Here is a 15143-nt window from a genome sequence, read left to right as displayed (position 1 = left end):
GCGGTGCCTTCCCTGCCCCTCCGCAGTCCCCGGGCGCAGGGGCCCTCCTGCGATTCCAGCCCCTTCTGTTCCTCCCATATACCTGATTGCCAGCAAGCAGACCTTACAGAATTTATAAAGAGCCAAATAATAAGCATTATAGTTAAATTGCTTTACAAAGAATGGAATTTGAGAATTAAATGATGGCCAAAGCGCACAGAGAGTAGAAATGCACCTCCCAAAACCAGCAGGAAGAGCGCGCTGGTACCACAGGAAACTCAGGCATCCACTGAGCCCGCATCACGGAACACCTGCAAGGGGGTGCTGGGCGAGCGCTGTGGGTACGGGGCAATGAATAGGCCGTGGAGCCCACGGGCACCTTCTTAGAGTCTGGTGGTAAAATAAGGTGCTTGCATAATGAAAGTCAGATGAGACAGAAAGCAATGCTCATGGCGCGCTTCCCGCAGGCGTAGCGGCTCTTCTGTGATCCTAGGCACCAGGGACACAGGCCTGTTACAGGGTCACTGCGTGTCTGGATTTGCCAGAACAGTCCCAAGTCACGTCGCGAGTGTAATCATTAATTTTCCCTTTCATTCTCAAAAATGACCAAGCCAAGTGAGCTTTAATTACATGATCACCTTCATTTTAGTGCATGCCATTATCGCATTTTGTTGGTTTATGTAACTACTTCCCCACTGAAATGCCAATTCCTTGAGGGAAGTGACCGTATTTTTTATTTTATAAAACGCTTTGCCTCTAACACATGCCTGACATGTAATAGGCAATCAACGTAAAATAGCGAAAAAAGTACTATTCTCTATCTGAGGAAGAGACAGTGGACATGTATTTAAGGGAAAGGGGGATGTGAGGGGACAGGGTGGTATCTCAACTGGATCTTGAAGGAAGCCCAGAGGTAAGTCGGGGACAAGAAGACGCCCTGTGGGGGAAGGGAGGGCCAGCGACTCAGGCAGGGTGGGGACCTAGTGACGCAGGAACCGAGCTGCCACCAGGAGCTGAGAAAGGCAGTACTGCTTCCGAGCTCCTGGAGTGGGTTGAGGTCTCTGCTGCACCCCAAATATTCTGCTGTGGTCTTCAGGATCCCAGAAATTGCCTTGCTACTCATTACTTACCAGCAATAAGATACATATTTGCAATATGAACCCACACTTTTGACTTTTTAAATTGCTGCCGGAGGAATACAGAGCAGCCCAGCGCAGAATGACCGTGAAGGGCTGACTTGTACACTGCCTGGTAGGCCTGGCCTCACCCTGCGTGACCCTGGGCAAGTGACTGAGCCCACCTGACCCCAGCGTTACCGTGTGTGCTCCTAGGGATGCCCCGCAGCCTGTGAGCACTGGCAGAAAGCACGGGCGGGCACGTGTGAGCCATCAGCTCATGTCGCCATCATCAGCTTAGCAGTGGGCGAACAGACTGTCTCCCTGGTGCATGGGTGTGACCAGAGGACCGACCGCAGAGCCCTCCCCAGAAGGCAGGAGAGCGGGTAAGTGTGTGCGCCATGCCTCAGTCCACACTCCAAACGGGAACCGTCGTTTCCAGGTTTGTGTCACTGATCGCAGATGTTAAATATGGAAACGATGTCTGAATTCTTCAGGACCTACATTTCACAGCAGCAGGGAGCCAGGCTCATAAAAGCTTTTTCTTTCAGACATTTTTACTATACAGTGTATGACGTCAGTGACTGAGGCTGAGAATTTCTGAGATTTCCCAAAGACTTTTTCAGAGTAAAGGATGTTGGTAAGTTTAAGGAGAAAGAAGAGAAATGAGAGGAAAAAGAGAAAAGGAGGAGAGAAGGTGGGACGAGGAAGAAGAAGGATGAAGGACGGTCGCCAAGCAAGTAGATGTTCAGGGGAAGATCTTGTACTGCGTGCGGCTGTGTCTCCTTACCAGGAAGATCCCCACCCCATGCACTGCGCGCTCCCCATGCCGCCTGCTCGCGGGGGCTTCCGCTCCGTCCGGGGGGCCTGTCGCATCGCTGCTCTGGAAAACCCGTGACCGAGTTCAGTCTCTTTTCGTTTCCAGTTAAGGAAACGGAGGCCACAGTGCTCGACTGACTCTCCTAAGTTCCTGCAGTGGTTTTTTTACAGAAACGGACTTGCATCCTATATTCTTTACAATGTCACTTCATACCAGAAAGTCATAGCACGTAATTTGTTTAAACCTATTCCTTCTGGATACTCAGAAGTATTTGCTATAACATTAATGTGAATCTCTACTTTATTAACAACCGTACTCTGTTCTTATATTGCCAGTCACAGATATTCCTCCTCCGCCTGTCCACGTCGCCACACTAAACGCATCTTGGGCTTAGTGCCCACGCGCCATCCTGCTCTGGCTGGTGTGGCCCAGGCTGGCCCCGTCTTTGCAGCTGCCTCCCAATCGCCAGGGTGCAGCTCTTGATAGACCTGCTGTCAGCCTCTCTCCACTAACTTCCTGTCCTCTCACTGGACGCTCTCGTGTCCTGCAGGTGTTGCCAGCAGACAGAATAGTTTTTGACGTTTGTTTACATGATGGGCCACGGGTGTGCCTGCAACCTTTTAACACTGTCCCTGGATGTGTACCTGACTTCACACAACATCCAATGATGACCTCAGTTTCATCTGTCGCCCTTGTGAAGCATACAGGAAACATACAAAACTATGAGGTCATTTATTGACTCCTGAACTCTTAGAATCAGGATGGATTCTGAGATCATTTGGTTAGTGTCTCATTGAGTACTGGAATTTGTTTACCCACCTGGCCTAATAAACTTCCCACCCTCAAACAGTAATATCCAGTGATACAGACTCAGGTATTAGAAAGAAGCTCATTCCTTAATTAGAAAAAATTAGGTTAGAATTTTCATCTTCATGTCAGGTTGAAATATATATTCCTTTACTCCTTCCTGCCTTCTCTGGAGAAAAAAAAGTAAAACCATCTATCCTGGATTGGCATGTATTGAGTTTAAAAATGTTAAGTATAAAAATTCTAGCATGTTTATTGCAGTGGGTGAGTGCTTTTTAATCCCAATTGCTGTCTGGGGTTTTATTTTGCATAAAGGAGAGTTTTGAGTAATGGAGGAAGTGATCTCAGTTTCTTTAAAAATCTTTAACGTAAAGTAAAGCCTTCCAAGATCCATAACCCTCTGCTACATAGGTCAGTGATTTTTGGGATACTATGATTTTAAATCTCTGCTCCTACTTTTAACATTTGCCTTCACTAAACTAGTATCCCACAACATGACCAGGCCCTTCCCTTCCCCTCCACCCAAGGGTCTTGTTCTTGGGCCACCACTGAAGGACACGGAGGGAAGTGCACTACAGCATCAGGATTCAGATTCCTGACGGCTTCAAGGGTAATTCCAGAAGGTTTAAGAGACGGCTAAGTAATTACCTACTTAATGCAACACCTGTGTCTCTGAGCCTTATGGTCAGCCGGAGGGAGACTCATAATTTACTCAACTTTTTTCCAAGCCATTTATCCTGCTTTGGTTAAGAGATTAAGAGTGTAACTTGTGTGAAGCTGAAGCCCATCTCACTTCCATCTCTGATTCAGCCCAGGGACCATCTCCTGGGTTTTGTATATTATACTCATTTCATGCAGTTTCAAGTTCTCTTTCTGCTATTTTCTTTCTTGTTGTGTGTGCCCATGGGTATTTTAGAGGAAATTTGGAAGAATGGGCCTGTCTAGCCTGGCACCACACTAACCCAGAAATTCCCCATCACCCACCGCATGCCTTTCTCAGCAAACAAGCACGCACACAAACGCAGCTCCATCTGTTTAAAAAAATGCATCAGAATTCTTGCCAGGAATTTACAGAAATTTTAGAAACACAAAAACATAGAATGTCAGTTCTCGAAGAAATTCTAGAACTCATTTAGAATAATTACTTCATTTCATAGTTGATTCCAAGAGAGCTTAAGTGACTTATGCAATTTTATTTTCTTGAATTCACTTTTTTATTGTTTTCATGTACCTGGTCAACATTGACCCACTTCTCACCTTTTATTTTCTCTCAATGATTTTTCAAAACTTATCAATACTACCATCAACACTGCATCTCAAAATTATTTTAAAGTCCCAGGATTTAAACATACCCTATGTTCTCTAAAAATCTCTCACTTTTCTTGGATCTGCCAGTCCCGCTTACACAGCTCTTCTGAAGCTCACCCCTACTAGCAGAAGTAGTGAGATGTGGACGCTGCTGCCTGCCCCAGGAAGCAGACACAGCCCCCCTTTGTTGCCATTCCTGCGTCATGCAGTGCTGCTAAAGAAGGTATGTCAGCACGCGTGTATGTGCTGTGACCATCCTAACACGACTCTCATATGCTCATGTTACTCGTACGGTCATACCAGGGCAGTATTTCCTAAAGTGGACCACTGGTTGGTAAAAAGGATCTGAGAATCAGATTTCCCATGTCAAATAAATATGAGGATTACTCGTAGTATATACTTCTCTTAGATATAGGCACACTGCATGTTAGCATATGACGGATCAATGGAGTCCTGTCCTAAGATACTCCAAGTATGAAAGTACATATCCCCAGATTTCATGAAAACCCCTCTAGAAAGCACTATATATAGAATAGCAGATATTCTGTCCACATTTTTCTCATACTTCCTTTATATCTGAACTTACTAAAGAACTCACTTTACTCAGCCATAAAAAAGAAGGAAATCTCGCCATTTGCAACAACATGGATGTGCCTAGACGGTATTATGCTAAATGAAATAAGTCACTCAGAGAAAGGCAAATACCATATGTTTTCACTTATATGTAGAATCTAAAAAATCAAAACAGAAAAGACCCATAAATACTGACAGAAGACTCTCGGTTACCATAGCAAGGGGGCTTGGGGGATGGGTGAAAGAGGTGAAGGGTATAAAGGGGTACATACTTCAAAATTAAAATAAATCGGTGCTAGGAACAGAAATGGAACACAGCAGACATAACCAATAATACTCAAGTGCCTCGGTGTGATGGCAGGAGTAACACACTTACTGTCGTGAGCATTTAGTGATATACACAGGTATCGAGTCACTGTGTTGTACATCTGAAACCAACATAATATTGTGTATCAACTATATTCCAATTAAAAAAATAAGTGTTTGAAAAAAAAAAGAAATCACTTTGTAAGTTTACTTGTCTCTTTTAATACTTGGAAGTTTTTGGAAGTTGGTTTATAAAATTTTAATTTTGAATCCCCATTTTTATTTAGCTATAGTCTTTCTGCCTCTTATTTAACACCATAATTACAAACATATACTTTCCTCTCAATTTTATGAAATATATTTCATGATACCCTATGGATTATGTCTGATTCCACACAGAATAGATTTCTTTTACTAGGCAACATTAAGTTTAAAAAATGTTTGAATATCGTGAAGCCCCCTCTGCATATGGAATTTGGGCAAAACAATTTCACTCAAATTTTTGAATAGAAATAAGCATGTTTATTGTTACATTATTTAAAAGCACTCCAAGTAGTAAGTTAACATAAACTTTTATATGGCTTGGTCCCAAACCAAATTGAAACAATTTCTTTATGGCTATTATGGCTAAACATTGTCCAATAGAATATGAGGGATGCAAAAACATTTTTAAATGTACCCTGTTTTCACATCCTTTTTGTCTATTTGAAGAGATGCTGACTAAACATATATTATTAAATAGGAATAAATTACTTAACAATGCCAGAAAAATAAATGGAAAAATGCTACAGTCTACATAGTGATAGTTAAAGGAATTGAACAAGGCAATAATTTATATGGAAATTATAAAATTCCTTTTAATATCTAATAAAGATAACATAGATGACAAATGTTTAATTTTTGTTTATATGATGATAACTAAGTCAGCGGAATGCCATAGAGGCCTTAGCCTTCCCCACACCCAGAGAGGTGTCCTTAGCCCTGAACCCTTGTAAGGGTAAGTCTGTTGCATTTTAATTGGAATTTCTAGTCAATCTCAGGAACCTCTTTAAAGATTTGTTTCCATTGGTGTCCTTCTGAATGAGTCATTTAAAATACCGGTATTACCTAAATGGAAACTGTTTTTAAAATTTTCTCCTAAAAAGATTTAAAGAATAAAAATGAATTAGAAACTAAGAAATTTAGAACTGTGAAACAGAGAAAAGACTTAGCACAATCACAACGGTAACTTGCAGCTGCACAGACTGGCCCTTTGGTATTTTTATTTTCAGTTCATTTTTTGATACAATTGCTATTCTGGCAACATTCTTTGGAGTCAGAAGAATCCAGGGGCTGAACAACTACAGACAAATCATTAACTTCTTTAACCCACAATATCTATCTGTCAAATGAATATAACAATAGTGACTCATTTCTAATAATGTGATGACAACTAACTGATATAATTTAAGTCAAGTGCTCAGCAAACTCCTAACCAAAGGGTAACTGTCATGATCGTTTTAACACAGCAAAGATAATGCTGTAGCCACTGTATCTCTCAGTTGCAGCAATGCGTTTGACAAACTCTCTTATGATTCCTTTGTGGACAAAATGAAATGGGAGCTGAAAGCAAAAACGACTATGTGGACGGAGCTGACTGAGCAGCTGGGGCCCCAGAGCGCTGACCAGCGGGTCTTCACCCCTGGGGGTCGGGGGGTGAGCTGCAGGCTCCACCCCTGGCCCTTCCCTTTCATCACCGAAAACGCAGAGAAGCACAGGCCAGCTTTTACCTAATTCACACATTACCCGAAGCCGAGAGAAAGGAGTGACGTGGCATGGAAACACGTTCCCGCCAGAGTTCAGTAACAGGTGGCGAATAAATGTGGTAAGAGGAACAAAGTAGTAAGATTATTTATATTTAAAATGTTTATCATACACGTACAGCATAGGGAAGATCCTGACAGGAAAGAGACCTATAGTTTTTATTTAAGTTTGCAATTGGTATTACTTAGAGGAAGGTTACCTGAGGTGACAAACCGCTCCCGCCACCAACCTCATCGGCCTCACCGCGGGGGCTACCCTGCGCCCCCCAGTCCTGTGGATGCTACCACACAAAATGCACACCCCCAAGTCACCCTCCTCTCTACACAGAGCAGCCTGTGCCGTCTCTCCTTCCTCCACTTGTCTCTCAGATCTTGAAATTCTTCCACTGCATCCCTAGAACTCACAGTTACTATGAGAAAAGTCTGTTTTCTTAATCTGCCCAACTGAAACCTGCCTTTCCCTGAGGGACTTATTCCTCCTCACATGAAGGTTGTTTCTGTCTCATAATTTTGCAACCCTAGTCTTAACACTGTTTGTAGTTACCCATTTGCTCTCATGGGCAAAGACACCACAGTGTTACCGTGATCTCTGAGCCGTGGCCGGCTGTCGACTCCTGCGTCTCTCCCAGGAGAAGGTAAAGCCCCTGAGAGACAGTGTCATATTCAGGGACTTTTTCCTATTGAGAATTAAGCACAGTGTCTTGTACACCAAAAGACCTCATATATATCCGTTGAAACAAACAATAAATGAATAAATGTAACAATAAAGATATTTCAAATCAGTAGAATTTTGAAATGCATATTAGTTTTATCTAGAAATGTTTGTACAAGTATATTTAGTCATCTCACTGCAAAGATTTATGCCAGGGAAAACCCTAAGAAAACTTCTTCAGATAGGCTCAAGAAGATTTATGTAAGAAGACATTTATCACAGCAGAATAGAATGTGGAAAAAGCTAAATTCACAACTGAGAGAGTTTGGTATATTACTGCACATTTATAAAATGGAACACTGTGAAACCATTAAAGTCATGTTTGTGAAGAACAACAAGAAATGTTCATTGTCAACTCTATTAAAAAGTAGATGACTGTTAAACAAAGGAGGCTTTTCACCAACTTAAAAAAAATCTGAGCTCCATGTGGGGGAATTGTAAGCGATTTTCCTTGTTAACATACATTTTCCAACACTCCAGCTACGGCAAGTCTCCTCACTATTCAGATACTCAAGTTCCCGCCAGGTGACCAGCAGCACTGTCCTCACTACACAGGGACACAGCCCCGCGTCCTCCGAGGAGGGAGGGGGCCAGGGCCTCCTGCCCGCACATGAGCTGCTCCCTGGGCAGCCGCGAGGGGCTCCCCGGCGTCAGGGCCGAGCAGCACGGACAGGAATGCCAGCGGCGCACCCCCCCCCACCCCCCCGCAAGCCACGTGCCATGCCACTTGTTTCGCATGGCCTAAAATTACATCAATACTACATTTCCTAAGTGAAAACCGAATGAAAGCCTTGAGAGGCGGCCAGCAGGTCTAGACCTGCTTACGGATGTCTGGTGTGTCCTGCAGCATGAAGATGGACGGATGCCTCCCCGGGAACCAGCCGCGTGACACGCAGAAGAGCTTGAGTGCCTCCCACCCAGGCCCCTGTGCGAGTCCTCACTGACCGGAGCTTTGGGCGCTTCCCAGAGAACAGGGAGGTGAGATGGGTGGTCGCCCCACTCGACAGGGGAAAATCACATTCCCTTCCTCACCGTTGGGGTTCAGGGTATGACTTTATAGCAGCTATTTCTCATAATACCAGTCAAATCACATTTCTAAATACACCACTATAATAGAAATCTCTGCACAAAAAGAGTGTTTTCCAGCCTGAAATCCCTAAATTTTTAAGCCTTTCTATAAGAAATACCAATTACTATGCCAATAATATGTGAAATCCTTTAGAGAAGGCTAGGGTAGAGTCTGAAAATTTTATGTCAGTGTGTGTTCACTCACAGTGTGCAGTATGTGTATTATCTTTACAGAAATATTGGCTGCACATTTTTCAGTTACCCACATTTCTATGCAGCCATTAGTAGTCACACCATCTATGCAAGAATATGTGCCATTTTTTCAACATACACTTAATGCTCCATTGCTTATATTCTGTTCCCAAAACACTCCTTCTGGAGGAATGAAACTGCCGGTTTTTGGGCTAAGAAGGCATCTGCAGAGATCCCACTCTGCCACTTGGAAAACCTCCACGGGCGATCGATTCTGCCCTTGCTTGTGCCCTGGTGCCACAGCCTGTTCATCTCTATCACTGTCATTTAAGGAACATTTTGCTCGGTCACCTAAGGAACGGTAATCCATCTTTCGAGTCTTCATACCTGTCCCTGTGTCTCAGGCTCTGCACGGCGGCGATCTGAAGGGCGCTGTTGTGGAAGCCATTTTTCCTGCAATAATAAACGAGTTTTATATCACTGAGGAAAGCACACGTTAGCAGCCTGCACCTGGGGCTCGTCTTGGACCGCGTGGGGGCTGTTCCTTCATGAGGATCTCAAGCAGCTCCCAGACGCTCTGGTCCCTTCCTTCCGCACTGACAAAGCACCTCTGTGGTGCTTCAGCCTGACTGGGTGTCTTTGTATTCACACCGTGCTAGCTTCCTTCTCAGGGCTCAAGTCAGTATTTGAGTTCCTGTTTTTATATCTCTGATTCACTTCTAATAATTTTCACACATGCCTTTGCTGATTTGAAAGAGCAGATGAGCCCCACAGATAGGAGATCAGACCGAGAATGTGGCTCTGTGACCCTGAATTCACTGAGCATTCCTTCATTTCCTCACCCACTCTTGATAAGACTCGAATAAGTTGTACAGTTGTGCCCTATTGTTTTCACCCTGCTTAAAAAACCCTTAGTAAATATTGATAATTGAAGAAAATTCAAAATTCATGATGACAAAGATGCTTAATGCTATTTTCATCAATCAATTCCTATTTTAGCCTGGCACATACTCTTGGGAGATTTCTCGGAAGGTGTGACGGTGAATACGAAGTGACACAGAGCAAACAGTCTCTGTCCACACGGAAATCATCACCTACTGAGGTGACAGTCATGACGGACTGGAAATAACGCTGGTTCGGGAACATGGACAGTGACTTTCAGGCCCAGGTCCTTAGAGGGACTTCGAATGAGTAGCTCAGCCTCTAGGACACCTTTCCTGCCTGTCTCCCCAGACTCTGTGCGGATCAAATAACTACCAAAATCCTTCCCAGACGTGCTGTAGCTGCCAAATGGAAGGTACTGCTGAGGGGTGGAGCTACGACTTGCATGGCGACCTGAAGGATAGAAAGACTTGAAGCACATACTTAAGATATGATAGGAACTCTGCTCAGCACCTTACCGGTGCTTCCTTATTCCATCACCAGAGCGACCTGTCAAGGTAGGTGTGATGATTGTCCTGTTCAAGTATGAGAATATAATTCATAGAGGGTTTCTGTAAATTGCCCAAGGTCATGCTGCTGCTAAACGTGTGAAACCCGAACTCAGTGACACCAGAACCCGTGCAGAGCGCGAGACCAGCTCTCTTGCCGTCCGCCCGGCTGTGACCTCTCCTCCCTCCGCTTTGCTTCCTGCCCCCGACATCCCTTCCACCTTTCCTTCCTCTGACGTTCTTCTTCTTCCCTGTTTGCATTTTTCCTACAATACAACCATGTATTAAGGAACAATTAAGACATACAAAAATGGTAGAGAGGCTAGGAAATAAAACAAACATCACACTGTCCCCCAGCAGTCAGGAAGGAAGGCACTGCCGGTACCGGCGCAGCACGCTGAGATCCCTCCCCAACAGCATTATTGTCCCTTCCTGTGACTGTGTTAATTCAGTGTGCTGCTTGTAATTTTTGTACATTTCTTTATGTATTTATTTAATATGGGCACATGCTTAAACAACAGGTAGTATTGTTTTATTTACTTTTAAATTTATGAATTGAATCAACTTATAGATTTTTTTCATTCATATTGTGTGGGAAAGAGTTATCAATATTGATATGTTTAGCTCTTTTTCATTCTACTCTATTCCATATACTATTCAATTACATGAATTACCCAAAAGTTATTTATTCTCCAGTTTATGAACATTTATATTTAGATTGTTTCTGATTTGTTGCTATTAAAAATATGCTACCATAAGCACCTTTGTACACCTATCTGGTTGTAGAATTGCTGAATTATGGGCAACACACATTATCAACTCCATGAGTATAACCAGACTATGAACTAATTCATACCAACCCAGAAGCGTATAGGAATTCTAGTTGCTTTTCCATCTTTGTGAAGCACATGCTGTCATTCTACTTACGTTTTATCAGCTGTTAACTTGATGGTCAGGAAAGGGTATTTCAATGTGGCTACAATTTATACTCCCCTACTCATTAGTGATATTGAATTCCTTTCTTATATTTTTGCCATTTTTATTTCCTATTCTATAAACTGCCCGTTTTTCTATTTGGTTGTTGTTGTTCCCGTATTGCCTCATAGAAATTAAAGATATTTTCAAGATTCTAATGTTGACAGAATTTTTATTTTGATTGTATTTAAAATATATACCAATTTGTTGAAAACTGATACCTTTGCTACAGTGAGCATTTCTATCCATGAATATGGTATGGCTTTCAATAATTTACATCTTATTTTACAATAGAATTTTGAATTTTCTCCATAAAAATTATTCACAACTTTTGTTAAATGTATTTTAATTTATCCTTTTTTTTTTGGTATTTTAAATACTTTCCTAAACTATGTTTCCTAAAGGGGTATTTCTGAAATACATGAATATAATCAATGTGTGTATGTGTGTGTGTGTGTATGTGTCTGTTGATCCTGCATAAACAAATTTCTTGAGTTTTATCAAGTCCAAAAATTGCACTGGAGATTGTCAGGGGGTTACTGTGTGACACTCATATTGCCTTTATGAGGACAAGTTTGTTTCTTTCTTATTCTTGGAATTTTTTTTCTTTCCCTACATGCTGACTAGGACAAGTGTGATGGTGAAAAGATAAAGATAATAACTCTGATTTTTACACATTATTTTGACACCAATTTATCATAAATATCTCAACAAAGTGGGTATAGAGGGAACATACCTCAACATAATAGAGGCCATATAAGACAAACCCACAGCTAACATGAAACTCAATAGTGAAAAGCTAAAAGCTGTTCCTCTAAGATCAGAAAAAAGACAAGGACACCCACTCTCACCACTTTTTTTTAACATAGTATTGGAAGTCCTATCCAGAGCACATGAAAGGAAAAGAATTAAGAGACACCCAAATTGGAAAAATGAAGAAGTAAAATGGACACTATTTTCAGATTACATAATACTATTTAGAGAAAGCCCTAAAGACTCCACCAAATAATTGTTAGAACTAATAAAAAATATTCAGTAAACTTGCAGGATACAAAATCAATATATAAAATCTGTTGCATTTCCATACATGAATACTGAACTATCAGAAAGAAAAATTAAGAAAACAATCCCATTTACAATTGCATTTAAAAAAATTAAATAACTAGGAATAAATTAAAGCAAGAAGGTGAAACACCTATACTTAGAAAACTGTAAGACATTGATGAAAGAAACTGAAGGTGACAGAAATAAATGGCAAGATATCCTATATCCATGGACTGGAAGAATTACTATTGTTAAAATGTCCATATTAGCCAAGGCAAACTGCAGTTTCATTTCAATCCCTATCAAAATTCCAATAGTATTTTTCACAGAAATGGAGCAAATAATACTAAAATTTATATGGAACCACAAAAGATATATTCAGCCAAAGCAACCTTGAGAAAGAAGAACAAATCTGGCAACATTATGCTTTCTGATTTCAAACTATATCACAAAGCAACAGTAACCAAAATAGTATGGTACTGGCATAAAACAGACACATGCATCAACAGAACAGATTAAAGAGCCCAGAAATAAACCCACCCATATATGGCCAATGCATTTATGACAAAAGAATAAAGACTATACAATGGTGAAAGGACAGTGTCTTCAAGAAATAGTATTGGGAAAACTGGACAGCCAAATGCAAGAAAATAAAGCTGAACCACTATCTCACACATACACAAAATTTAACTCAAAATAGATTAAAGACTCGAATGTAAGACCTGAAACAATAAAAATTCTAGAAGAAAATACAGGCAGTAAGCTCCTTAATGTTGGTATTGTCAATGACTTTTTGGATCTGACTCCAAAAGCAAATTCAGTAAAAGCAAAATTAAACAAATGGGACTACATCAAACTAAAAAACTTCTGCAGAGCAAAAGAAATCAACAAAGGGCAAAGGCAGCCTGCTGATTGGGAGAAAATATTTCCAAACTAAATATTCAATAAGGGGTCATATCTAAAAACATTAAAATCTCACACAACTCTATAGCAAAAAAAAAAAAAAAAACTAACCTAAAAAGATGCTCCACATCACTAGTCATCAGAGAAATGCAAATCAAAATCACAATGAGATATCACATCTGTCAGAATGGCTATTGTCGAAAAGATAAGAAATAACAGGTGTTGGTGAAGATGTGGAGAAAAGGGAGCCCCCTACTCTGCTGGTGTTTACTTGTAGCCACTATACAAGACAGTATAGAGATTTCTCGAAATTTAGAAATAGAACTATCATGTGACCCCACTACCAGCAATTCCACTTCTGGGAATCTGTCTGAAGAAAATGGAATTCAAAAAATGTATGCACCCTCCCATGTTCACTAAAGCATTATTTACAATAGCCAAGATATGAAAAAACCTAAGTGTCCACTGAATGATAAGGAAGATGCGGTAAAAACACAATGGAATCCTAACCAGCCATAAAAAAAAGTGCAGTGTTGCCATCTACAGCAACACGGGTGGACCCAGAGGTACTCAGCTAAGTGAAATAAGTCAGATGGAGAAAGACAGACACCACATGATTTCTCTCAAACATGTGGAATCAAAAGAGAAAAAGAGAAAAAACAAAGCGACAAATAAAACCAAACCCAGTCTCACAAATATAGTGATCAGACCGGTGGTCAACAGAGGAGAGCGGGGGGACCAGGTGAAGGGCTGAGATCTCTGGCCACGAACAGGTGAGTCATGGGGACGTAGTGCACAGCACAGGGAGACAGTCAGTGATACTGTATCAGCTTTCCATGTGACAGATGGCGACATGGCTCACTGCGGTCGTGCCACAATGTACAACTGAAGCTGATAGAATACTGTACGTCAGTTCTATCTCAATAAAGAAGAAAAATAAATTTTAAAAAGTTAAAAAAAATAGCACTCTGGTTCAGAGTATGGATTTTGTATGGATTTTGCTTCTTTTAAATAAAACACCCTAGGGATGCCTTTCATTCCATCTCCCTTAGGGAAGATCATGTCCTCCAATATTCTGAAGATATTACCTCTAAGGAAACTGATAAAGCATAGACTATGGATTAAGTACAGATTCATAAAAATTCAGAGCTAGGAGGACCTATAAATTTATCTTGTCTACATTCTTACTATTCTATGTGCTTCCCAACTTTTCCCACTCGTTTCCTCTTAGCTTGGAGCCTGACCAGTTCTAGCTAATAGACTATGAATGCAAACGAGACATCCCTGCCGAGTTCTCAGGAGCAGTGTATCTCCTTCTCTCTTTTCCACCTACCAAACCATAGTGCGTCCAGCAACCGAGGCCCTGATGGACTTGCAGAGGGCCTTCACCAGCCAACTTGCATTGGAAAAGAACTATGAGCAGATAAAAAAATTTTTTTCTTTTGAACCCCTGAAACTCTGGGGTTTGTCTGCTGTGTCAGTTAACATTATTTAACTCAACACAGAGCACGAAACATGCCTCTAGTGTGATGAAACCTATAATACCTGACACTGACCTGAGGTCATAAGGCAAGGTAACCACTAACAGGAGCTGGAAGAGGGGCAATTAGGCTCTGTTTTGATAACGTCAGTAACATAGGAGAAAGACGATGTACTGCTGAACTTGTGGCTGTTAGAGGGGGTCATGGAGAGGACGTGACTCTGAGTGACCAGTGAGCCGACCTGGGCAACTGGAGGCTCCGCACCTCCTTGCCCATCTTTGGAACGTACGTTCTGCCCACAGCTCCCACAGTGGGCACTGCCCCAAGGACATGGCCCTGAGAGGGTAAGCTGGTGTTCAGATGAGGCCGTGTATGTGACTGACCCCAGATTAAGCCTCTGTAAACTCCTGAGATTCTGGTGGCTGGGCACAGAGGTCTACACGTCTTGCAGCCAAGACCAGCCTTGGAGGTAAGTCAGTTTGTTTCTTGAAGATGCCACTGACCAGTCTGGAGTGTTCTGCCTGTGTCCTTGGTCTCTTCAGGACCTCCTTGATTGGGGGCTAATTTCTGAACCACCAGTGGTTCCAAGGACATGATGCGCATTGCTTGTCATTGGTTGTGTTTGACA

General features: G+C 41.8%; 1 protein-coding gene across 2 annotated transcripts in view; it reads right to left on the bottom strand.

Moving 5' to 3' along the window:
* Positions 1 to 15143, bottom strand: part of LOC108398747 (uncharacterized) — a 180174-nt gene that overhangs the window by 25364 nt on the left and 139667 nt on the right. For both annotated transcript variants that reach the window (XM_073224823.1, XM_073224822.1), the window contains exon 14: positions 9070 to 9135. In XM_073224823.1, the coding sequence (XP_073080924.1) occupies positions 9070 to 9135 (66 nt within the window). The remainder of the gene's footprint in view (positions 1 to 9069; positions 9136 to 15143) is intronic.

The sequence above is a fragment of the Manis javanica genome, chromosome 16, assembly GCF_040802235.1.
Source record: "Manis javanica isolate MJ-LG chromosome 16, MJ_LKY, whole genome shotgun sequence".
In the NCBI taxonomy this organism is placed as follows: domain Eukaryota; kingdom Metazoa; phylum Chordata; class Mammalia; order Pholidota; family Manidae; genus Manis; species Manis javanica.
This window is presented reverse-complemented; position numbering and strand designations above follow the sequence as displayed.